Below are 11,729 nucleotides of genomic sequence, written 5' to 3'. Positions count from 1 at the left end.
AGTGCAAATAGATGTGGCATCAGGAAAGAGCCTTAATCAGGTTCTTTGCATCAGCTGGTCCATAACTTTTCTAGGAATTTTTAAGGCAGAAATTTCTCTTGTCTTTAAACTTTTTATCTTGTGAAAATGAAGAAAAAATAATACAAAACACATGCCCATGACCTTTTTTCAGCTGTTCCTTTATGTAGGCATTCTGTCCAGGAAGGGTGGATCATCATCTTATATATATCTGCCCGCTGGACTTGCTGGCTTTTGTATGTTGATGACAAGCCTATAATGGTGTTCATGTTTCTCTTCTTTCATTGCAGGCAACATTTAAGGGCTGGATGGATATTATGTATGCAGCTGTTGATTCCACAGAGGTGAGCTTGTGTTCTACCATGCTGTAGAGTGCTAAGATCAAATCAGGAGAATCATGACTATATATGGCCAGCCTAGAACTTCCCTCATCATAGTTCCAGTGGCCAGGGTTCTCTGCCTTTTTTACATTAAGACAAACACTGTGAAACAGGGGTTAAAAGGGTTCTTATTCATCCTCCTCTGAGTATTACATCCTAGCATGCTGACAGCTCTGATGTTCTCCGTCTATTTCCCTTTCTGACAATTCCCTGGGTACAAGTGAGGTGAGCTTTTCTCTGTTCCTCTTTCTATCTGAACCTCCCTTTGCAAGATTATCAGCTTGCTGCATAATCTTATGTTAAATTATCAGTTGAATTAACTGAATATTAATTCCTTCTTTCCATTAGATTATTTCCAGACTAATGCCTACCCTTAATTCAAACAAGTAGATGCCTGAAGCCAAGTGGGACTAAGGTTAGGTACTGTTTGAGGCAACAGAGAAAAATAATTGTTTCAAATATTTATGTCCAATACAGTGGTTTCTATGGCGGGTGTTCAGTAACAATATCATAAGTCCTTTGAGCAGATGATAGAGCTATCAACACTCATCTCTATCTTTGAATATGATTAGAGGAAAGAAAAGAGAGGTCCTCCTACCCCTATCCCCAAAATGAATAAAACCAGAGCCTCGTGAAGAACTTGGACAGAAGGGATCTGGATGCTTTCGGTCATCCCTCAAGCTAGGCCAGCTGGGTTGTAGTCCATTTTTGTCCCTTCCAGAGCTTGACCATTCATTCATTCATACACTTGTTCAGTGTGTGTGGAGAACCTCATGTCACAAGCTATGCCAGGCACTCGGAATTCAAGAGTGACAGAACACAAGCACAGACTAAACACAATAGTGTAGCGGGCTCTGTAGGAACCATGTAGATATTCAGCAAGGATTGGTAGTTAAGCTCCTTTGCGTGAAATGGACATGTCCCTTCTCTGGGGGCCATCTTCAGTTTGGCTCCCTCCAGTTATGTGTCTATATGGACATCCTAGAGACGTTTTCAAAGGACACACGCAACCGTGCTACTCTCCTGTCTCACAGCCCTTCAGTGATTCTCCATCGCTTCAAAGAAAAATCCAAATGCTCCGCCACACCCCCTCCCCACTGTATGGTACCACTCAAGCTGCGCTGGGGGAAACTGAAAGAGGGGAAGGGGGCTCCCTGAAGGACCACGGCTCACTGGAGGAGGCTGAGTGGTTAATGGTGCTGCTACCAAGCAGTTAGGATGGCTCATATTTTTCTCCAGTAACTGTTTTCTTCTTTCATTAAAACAACCCCTAACAGGAAGGACAACAGCCACAGTTTGAGGCACGTTCTTCCATGTACCTTTACTTCGTAGTTTTTATCATCTTTGGCTCATTCTTCACTCTGAATCTCTTTACTGGTGTTATTATTGACAACTTCAACCAACAGCAGAAAAAGATAAGTATGGGGATTGTCCTGATTTGGTATTTTTACCTCCTCATTTCTCCAAAGAGCTTGGATGGAGCATAAATCAGTTCTAGATTGTTGTGCAAAGTAGCCTTTATCATCTGCATAAGAATGAAGAGGGAGCCTCTTAAGGAAAGAGTCTTGAGGATATGGCTGAAAAGGGACTGCATTAGCTGGGTTTTATTAATCATTGTTTTTATTCTTCACTCTACCCTCTTAAACAAAGGCCATTGTTGAACTCTAATAGAAAAACAAATATCAGGATTAGTATTTATGTCAAATTGTAGTAACCTTGCAAGTGTATCTTGTTATTCAGGATAAAAAGAGTACAATCCCTGACTTAGGATAGTTCAATTTACATGATTTTTCAACTTTTACAATGAGGCAGAAATGATACGCATTGAGTAGAAACTTTACTACAGGTTTTGAACTGTGATCTTTTCCTTGGCTAGAGATATATAGTACAATACTTTCCTGTGACACTGAGTGGCAGCAGCCACAGCTCCCAATCATCCGTGGCTCACTGAGGATAAACAGTAGGTATATATTTACAACATTCTGTATCCATACAACCATTCTGTTTTTCACTTTCAGTACAGTATTTGATAAACTAAATGAGATATTCAACGTTTATTTTCAAATAGGGTTTGTGTTACATGATTTTGCCCATCTGTAATCTAATTTCTGGGCTTCCCTGATAGCTTGCAATGCAGGAGACTCCAATTCGATTCCTGGGTTGGAATCGAATAAGATCTCCTGGAGAAGGGATAGGCTACCCCCTCCAGTATTCTTGGGCTTCCCTTGTGGCTCAGCTGGTAAAGAATCCACCTGCAATGTGGGAGATCTGGGTTCAATCCCTGGATTGGGAAGATCCCCTGGAGAAGGAAAAGGCTACCCACCTCAGTATTCTGGCCTGGAGAATTCCAAGGACTGTATAGTCCATGGGGTCACAAAGAGTCAGACATGACTGAGTGACTTTCACACACATGTGAAAGCTAATTTCTAAGTGTTCTGAGCATGTTTAAGGTAGGCAAGGCTAAGCTGTGATGTTCAGCAAGTTAAGTGTATTAAATGCATTTCAAGTTACATACAATATTTTCAACTTAACATGGGTTTATCAGGATGTATAATCATTGTAAGTGCAGGAAAAATCTATAAACTCTCCTCTTTCCGTAAACTTGCATCCTGCCTCTCAATACCCAAGTCTCAGCAGATTTATTGAACTTACTTGGAAAGAAGATGGTAGGGAAGAGACAGGTTTTTTCCCCCATGTGTTGTGACAAACACATATTTATTTTTCTGATTCAATAATATATAGGGGCATTGTAGTAAATGTGGAAAAAAGATGAAGAGAAAAAGAAAATTTAAATCATCCATAAGGTGACCACCAAATGATAACTATTTTAGATTAAGCCTCATCATTTTGGTACCATCTTTTCCAGTTACTACTAAATAATACTAAATGTTTCTTTTACACTGTTGAGATTATATAATATTTTTAACTGTCTTCTCCATTAGTTATGAGTTCATATCATGAGATCATCTTTATTATAAGAATTTTCATGGATGAATTACATCCCATATTATGGATAGACCATAATTTATTCCAACTATTCCCCCCACTCTCCCTTTTAAGGACATTTAGGTCATTTCCAAATTTCTTGCTCTTCTAAAATAATCATGAACATTCTTGAAAGTCTCTCTGTATATCTCTGATTATTTCCTCAGGATAAGTTCCTAGAATTTAAGGCATTAAAGATAGATTGTCAAATTACCTTTCAGAAATTCTATTCTGGGTACCCTCCTTTTGTAAGACATGAAGTGCCTGTTTATTCTGTTCTCATCGTTCTGACTTTTGTAATTTTAAATTATTTTTTCTAGCTTGATGGGTAAAAGTGTTACCTCACAGTTTTACATTCATTCATTTGACCATTTCTGAAGTTAAACACTTTTTCACAGGTTGATGGCCATAACTATTTATTTCTTCCTTGAGTTTTCTGTTTTTAAACAGAAAACTCTTCTTAAAATTTAAAAATAAAATAAAATTAGAAAAAAAAATTTATATTATCATTTTTTCTTATGGTTTTATATAGTATGTTCAATTTGACTTACCTCTTACATTTTTGTAATGACATTTTAAATTTATAGACATTTAGCAGATGTATGAAGTCAAGCTTTCAATCTTGTCCTTTTGCCCTCTTTTCTTGAATTTATATACTGAAGGCATTTCTCAATCCTAAAATCAGGTGGCTAAATATTCACCTTTGGTTTTTCCCTTGTTGTTTTGTGACCTTCTTTATTTTTATGTTGAACTTTTTTTAATCCATCTAAAATGTGTCCTGATACTGCTGAGCTTTCTTAGTGTCTGCTGGGAGAGTCATTCACAGTCCCAGGCAACTATATGGCTGCTGTTACTCAACAGTGTGCTATATGGAGTCACCTCTGTAATATGCAGCTTGTATTGCATATTGCAGGTATTGCAACCAATACCTACAATCTGAATGTCAGGCCTTGTGATTTTAGATTTAAACTTGCATTTGAAATCACTGTTTTGATCAGTCCATAGCATTTTTGTTCCATTTTGTTTTACTTTTATTATAGAAAATCTCAAACACTCACAAGAATATAGTAAAATGAATCTAAAATACCCAGCACCCAGCATATTTACTGATTTAAGAACATCCTTATACCTTCAGTGTCTTTCCCCACTGGATCCTTCCACTGGATTTTTTTATAGAGCATCACATACATCGTATTATTTCATCCACCAATTTTTCAGAACATATCTCTTTTTAAACATAACTACAATTCCATGATCATATCTAAAAAGTTTAATATGAGTTCTTTAAATTAATCAAAAATCCAGTCAATGTTCAAATTTCCTCCAGTCTCTTATATTCTCAAAATATTTATTCATTCTTTAACTGATTAGTTGATTGATTGTATTAAAGTTTGCTTCTTTTCAAATTAGGATTCAAATCAGGTCCTTGCACTGGATGACTTCCTTGCTCTCTGGATTGACAGTATGTTCTAGGCATTGTTTGTACACTTTTTGCTCCAGATCTGGAATCAGCCATTTCTCTAGGGCGTTCTCAGAGGTGGTGTTCTAATACCGCAATCTAGAATGCTCATTGTGATTATTTTGAGACTTTTTCAGTGGACAGAGCTACTTCAAATTTAGGACTACAAAGTTTTCATTTAACTAGTACATCTGTATCTCCTCTTTTTCACACTGAGAAAGCTGGTTCTTGTGGGTACAGAAGATGATAGCCTTTAAAATTTCCATAGCTGTTCATTTTATTTATCTCACCACACACAAAGGGCAGTCTCATAATAATAGTATTAATACTATCATGATGCATATGATTACTGAAGATAGTTAATATCTGCCAGGCATCATGAAAAAAACCTGGTTAACTTCTAGGGCTGGGTTATTTATTTATTTATTTATTTATTTTTACTGTGGCAAAATGGTCATAACATCAGATTTATCATCTTATCCATTTTTAATGTACAGCTCAGTGATGTTAAATACATTCATAATGTTGGGCAACCATCATCATCATCCATCTGTATAACTCTTCATCTTATAGACTGAAACTCTACACCCATTAAGCAATAACTCCCCGTACTTCCCACCAGCCCCTGGCAGCTCCCATTCCACTTTCTGTCTTCATGATTTTGATTATTCTACGTATCTCGTGTAAGTGGAATCATGCAGTGCTTGTCTTTCTGTGAGTAGCTTACTTCATTTAGCATAATGTCCTTAAGGTTCATGGATGTTGTTGCGTATTTCAGGATTTCCTTCTTGTTTAAGGCTATGTATACATCATGTTCTGCTCTTTCATCCATGTATTGATGGACAGTTGGGTTTCTTCCATGTTTTACTTATTGTGAATAAAGGTCCTATGAATATGGGTGTGCAAACATCTCTTTGAGACCCTGCTTCAATTCTTTTAGGTCTATATAGAAGTGGCATTGCTGTATCATGTGGTGATATGTACAGTATACAAAGTTTCTAATTTCTCTACATCCTCACGGACACTTGTTTGCTGTGTTATTGATAGTAGCCATTCTAATGGATGTGAGGTGGTATCTCATTTTGATTTTGATTTGCATTTCCCTAATGATTAGTGACACTGAACATTTTCTCATGTGCTTATTGGCCATTCATATATCTTCTTTAGAGAAATATCTATTCAAACCTTTTGCTCTTTTAAAAATCAGGTTGTTTGTCTTTTTGTTTTTATATTTTCAGAGTCCTCTATATAATATTAATCTCTTGTCAGATATATGATTTTCAAATATTTCCCCACTCTGTGTGTTGCCTTTACTTCATTGAGAGTGTCTCTGATGCTCCAAAATTTAAAGTTATGAAGTCCAATTGATCTGTTTTTTCTTTTGCCTTTTGTGTCGTATCCAAGAAATTATTACCAAATCTAATGCTTTGAAGCTTCTGTTCTGTGTTTTATTCTGAGAGTTTTATTGTTCTAGATATTACATTTATGTCTTTGATCCATTTTGAGTTAATTTTTGTATATGGTGTTAGGTAATGATTCAGCTTCATTCTTTTGTATGTTGATGTCCAGTGGCACCCCACTCCAGTACTCTTGCCTGGAAAATCCCATGGACGGAAGACCCTGGAAGGCTGCAGTCCATGAGGTCGCTAAGAGTCAGACACAACTGGGCGACTTCGCTTTGACTTTTCACTTTCATGCATTGGAGAAGGAAATGGCAACCCACTCCAGTATTCTTGCATGGAGAATCCCAGGGACGAGGGAGCCTGGTGGGCTGCCATCTATGGGGTCACACCGAGTCAGACACGACTGAAGTGACTTAGCAGCAGCAGTGTTGACTTTTCACTTTCATGCATTGGAGAAGGAAATGGCAACCCACTCCAGTATTCTTGCCTGGAGAATCCCAGGAACGGGGGAGCCTGGTGGGCTGCTGTCTATGGGGTCGCACAGAGTCGGACACGACTGAAGTGACTTAGCAGTAGCAGCAGTATCCAGTTTTCCTGGTGCCATTTGTTGGAAAGACTGTTCTAGGACTGTATTTTTTGGTCCATACTGTAGTGTAAATTTAAACCCCACACCCTCATCAAGGCAGGCTTGGATTCACAAATTACCAGTGAAGAGTATAGACTAAGACAATGTCCTGGTTGTCTTCTCTCCCCAACAGATACGTTTGGTTTTCTTCTTCACTCTTTAATGGCAGCACTTGGAGAATTCCATTACCAACACACAGCGTTCTTGGACTAACCACACTGTCTTTTCCCCATGACCCCCTTGTAGTTATTAAATCCTAAGATTCTCATTTTTGCAGAAATTAGCAAATGCCCTTAGGCCAGCCATGACTTCAGGACTAATTTACTTCTCTTTTTTCTCTCTCTTGATTTTCAGATGATGGAAATTTTCCTTACTTTTTGGGCAAGTTCAGCTATGTCTTTTAAAAGTAATTCTGTTCTATTTTATCCAGCATTTCTAGATGTTTTACCACTTCTCCCACCAAATTTCATGAAAATCCTTCTTCATTTTTCTGTTCTTTATTACTCAGTGGTGAAGACACTCAAAGCTCTCTTTTTTTTTTTTTGTAAGAATGGCTCTAGACAGATGTTTTTGGAAATTTTATTAGTGATATATGCATTCATATATTTAGGAGAATTTTAATTGTCACTTTTTAGGACTTTTCATTTAGATTTTTATTACTAATTTCTATGTTTGTTTCACTGTAGTTTGATTTACACAACTTGAAGTATGTTCAGTTTTTGTAAAGCTTCTGTGGATGTTTGCAAAGAATTTGTAGTCTTATTTATATTATAAAAAGAGACATATAACTGATAAAAGTAACATTTCTCCCTTAATCCTTAATTTAAACCCTGTTTCCTTTAGGCCCTTCCTTATAGTCTCATTCTGCTTCAAACTGGAATTTTAGGAATTGTTGATAGAAATGCAATATAACTTTAAAACTATTTCTGAAAATTCAGAATTCATTTCCAAAAATCTGTTAATGATAATTAGCTCTCATCTTCTCCACATACTTAGGTGGCCAAGATGTCTTTCTGACAGAAGAACAGAAGAAATACTATAATGCAATGAAAAAATTAGGATCCAAAAAACCTCAAAGGCCCATTCCAAGGCCTCAGGTGAGAGCACTTGATTGATTCTAAATACATGGATGCATTAAGTGGTTATGAGGAACTCAGATATCTGTAGTGCCATTCTTCTTTAATTTTTAAATTTATAGACTTGACCTAAGAATTCAATGTGAACCGAGGTACACTGGTGTATGACTCAAGTTCTTAGGAAAATCAGACATTCAGATTCAATAGTAAATGCCTGGGCAACAACTTAAATTTACTTTTTCGTGAGCATCTGAGAGCTGCTTGGGCTTCCCAGGTGGCATTAGTGGTAAAGAACCCTCCTGGCAATGCAGAAAATGTAAGAGATGCGGGTTTGATCCTGGGGTCGGGAAGATCCCCTGGAGGAGGGCACGGCAACTAACTCCAGTATTCCTGCCTGGAGAATCCCATGGCCAGAGGAGCCTGGCAGGCTACAGTCCATAAGGTCGCAAAGAGTCAGACATTACTGAAGCAACTTAGCATGCATGCATGCACAAGAGCTGCTCGGTATATACTCATTACAGTGATGTGAATTTAGCAGCTTGTTCGAATGTAATCTTGGCCAATTTAAAATGTATTTATAATGTATTTTACCACCTTTCTCTGGTGTGAAATTGAGGTCATGCATACTTCACTTCCACTTCACAAGTATTTATGATAAACTTTCCATCTTAGGAGCAGACACACTTTTTATGTAAAAGGCCAGACAGTAAATATTTTAAGCTTTACAGGCCATGTGGTTTCTGCTGTTACTACTCAACTTTGATGTTGTAACACAAAAGCAATCATTATAGATAGAGAACAAATGTTCTTGGCTGTGCTCCAGTATGACTTGATTTATAAACACCAAAATTTGGATTTCATGTAATTTTCATGTGTCAAAATTTTATTCTTTTTGAGTTTTTTCCCTCAATACTCATTCTGAGTAAAACCTATCCTGAGCTCATGGGCTATACTAAAATAGGTGATGGACCAGATTTGGCCTATGGGCCATAGTTTGCTGAATCCTGCCTTACGAGCTCCTTAAAGGACTGCTCTGTGCTTACAGTCCATTGAGGAGCTGGAATCTGAGAACATTAGATTATAAAGTCATACAACAGGCACAGTTGGTAGTTCTGAGAAGTGAGTTTGGAGGCTTTCAAGACAAGGAGGGTCAGGGGCACCAAAAAGTCTGAGAAAACAGTATGGAAGAGGGGCTTGATATCTGATGCATGTAGAGGACTTGGAGATTTTCATTCAAACATGAGGTCCCAAATTATCAAAGTGAAAGTGAAAGTTGCTTAGTCATGTCCAACTCTTTGTGATCCCATGGAATTCTCCAGGCCAGAATACTGGAGTGGGTAACCTTTCCCTTCTCCAGGGGATTTTCCCAACCCAGGGATCGAACTCAGGTCTCCCACATTGCAGGCAGATTCTTTACCAGCTGAGCCACAAGGGAAGCCCAAGAATACTGGAATGGGTAGCCTATCCCTTCACCAGCTGGGCCCTCCTGACCTAGAAATCGAACTGGGGTCTCCTGCATTGCAGGTGGATTCTTTCTCAATTGAGCTATGAGGGAAGCCCTAAATTATCAAAGGTATGTTTAATTTCCTGCTATTCCCAGCAATCAGAATACAGCCTGGCATTAAGTATGTTTTCAGTGATTTGTTGAATAAAGAAGTATGTTTTAGGGCACAAAATCCATCCCCCTAGGTTTAAACATTTGTGTTGCACTAAAAATGTCTATAAATGTCAGGACAACTGTTTAGAATTTATACAATGAAAAATTTTTACAAAAAGTTTAATGATAAAATTATATTTATAGAGTTTTCATCTGACAACAGTATGTGGAATTTCAATTTACCTAAGTCAAATCTAGCTTTCAAGTACCATACTCATTTTCTAGTACTAATTTCACTTTGAAGTGACTTCACAAGGACAGAAACAGTAAAGACCTAACAGAAGCAGAAGAGATTAAGAAAAAGTGGCAAGAATATATAGAAGAACTATACAAAAAAGGTCTTAATGACCCAGATAACCATGATGGTGTGGTCACTCACCTAGAGCTAGACTTCCTAGAATGTGAGGTCATGTGGGCCTTAGAAAGAATTACTACAAACAAAGCTAGTGGAGGTGATAGAATTTCAGCTGAGCTATTTCAAATCCTAAAAGATGATGCTGTTGAAGTGTTGCACTCAATATGCCAGCAAATTTGGAAAACTCATCCATGGCCACAGGACTGGAAAAGTCAGTTTCCATTCCAATCCCAAAGAACAGAAATCCCCAAGAATGTTCCAGATGTGCTTATTTCACATGCTAGCAAGGTTATGCTCAGAATCCTTCAAGCAACACTTCAGCAATTTGTGAACCAAGAACTTCTAGATGTTCAAGCTGGATTTAGAAAAGGCAGAGGAACCAGGGATCAAATTGCCAACATTCACTAGACCAAGGAGAAAGCAAGGGAATTCCAGAAAAACATCTACTTCTGCTTCACTGACTATGCTAAAGCCTTTGACAGAGATGGGATTACCAGACCACCTTACCTGTCTCCTGAGAAACCAGGTCAAGAAAGAAGCAACAGTTAGAACTGGACATGGAATGACTGACTGGTTCCAAATGGGGAAAGAAGTATTACAAGCCTGTATATGGTCACCCTGCTTATTTAACTTTGACGTGGAGGCTACAGTCCATGGGCCCACAGAGTTGGACATGACTGAGCGACTAAGCACAGCACAGAGTGAAAGTGAAATTTGCTCAGGTGTGTCCAACTCTTTGCGACCCCATGGACTATACAGTCCATGGAATTCTCCAGGCCAGAATACTGGAGTGGGTAGCCTTTCCCTTCTCCAGGAGATCTTCCCAACCCAGGGATCGAACCCTGGTCTCCTGCATTACAGGTGGATTCCTCACCAGCTGAGCCACAAGGGAAGTCCTGGAATACTGGAGGCGGTAGCCTATCCCTTCTCCAGCAGATCTTCCCGTCCCAGGAATTGAACAAGGATATCCTGCATTCTCGGCAGATTCTTTACCAACTAAGCTATCAGGGAAGCCCACAGCACAGAGTACATCATGCAAAATGTCAGGCTGGATGAATCACAAACTGGAATCAGGATTGCTGGGAGAAATATGAACAACCTCAGACATGCAGATGATACCACTCCAATGGTAGAAAGTGAAGAGGAACTAAAGAGCCTCGTGATGAGAGTGCAAGAGGAGAGTGAAAAAGCTGACTTGAAACTCAACATTGAAAAAATCATGACATCCAGTCACATCATTTCTTGGAAAATAGAAGGGGAATAAGTGGAAGCAGTGACAGATTTTATTTTCTTGGACTCTCAAATCACCATGGACAGAGACTGCAGCCATGAAATTAAAAGACATTTGCTCCTTGGAAGGAAAGCTATGACAAACCTAGACAGGGTATTAAAAAGCAGAGACATCACTTTGCCAACAAGGTCTCTATAGTCAAAGCTATGGTTTTTCCAGTAGTCATACACGGATGTGAGAGTTGGACCATAAAGAAGACTGAGTGCTGAAGAATTGGTGTTTTCAGTGTGTTGCTAGAGAAGACTCTTGAGAGTCCCTATGACTGCAAGGAGATCAAACCAGTCAATCCTAAGGAAAATCAACCCTGAATACTCATTGGAAGGACTGATGATGAAATTGAAACTCCAATACTTTGACCACCTGATGCAAAGAGCTGACTCATTGGAAATGACCCTGATCCTGGGAAATATTGAAAGCAAAAGGATAAAGGGATGGCAGACAGCAAGATGGTTGGATGGCATCAATGAGTCAATGGGCCTG

The 11,729-nt window shown here is 38.6% G+C and overlaps 1 protein-coding gene across 1 annotated transcript in view; it reads left to right on the top strand.

Moving 5' to 3' along the window:
* The window catches only part of SCN11A (sodium voltage-gated channel alpha subunit 11), an 89,583-nt gene that overhangs the window by 66,373 nt on the left and 11,481 nt on the right, over window positions 1–11,729 (top strand). Inside the window, exons 23-25 of the mRNA XM_015459490.3 lie at window positions 309–362; window positions 1,676–1,817; window positions 7,867–7,967. Coding sequence (XP_015314976.1) covers window positions 309–362; window positions 1,676–1,817; window positions 7,867–7,967 — 297 coding nt within the window. The remainder of the gene's footprint in view (window positions 1–308; window positions 363–1,675; window positions 1,818–7,866; window positions 7,968–11,729) is intronic.

The sequence above is a fragment of the Bos taurus genome, chromosome 22, assembly GCF_002263795.3.
Source record: "Bos taurus isolate L1 Dominette 01449 registration number 42190680 breed Hereford chromosome 22, ARS-UCD2.0, whole genome shotgun sequence".
In the NCBI taxonomy this organism is placed as follows: Eukaryota; Metazoa; Chordata; class Mammalia; order Artiodactyla; family Bovidae; genus Bos; species Bos taurus.
The sequence above is the reverse complement of the archived record's forward strand: the minus strand, read 5'-3'. Positions and strand labels throughout refer to the sequence as shown.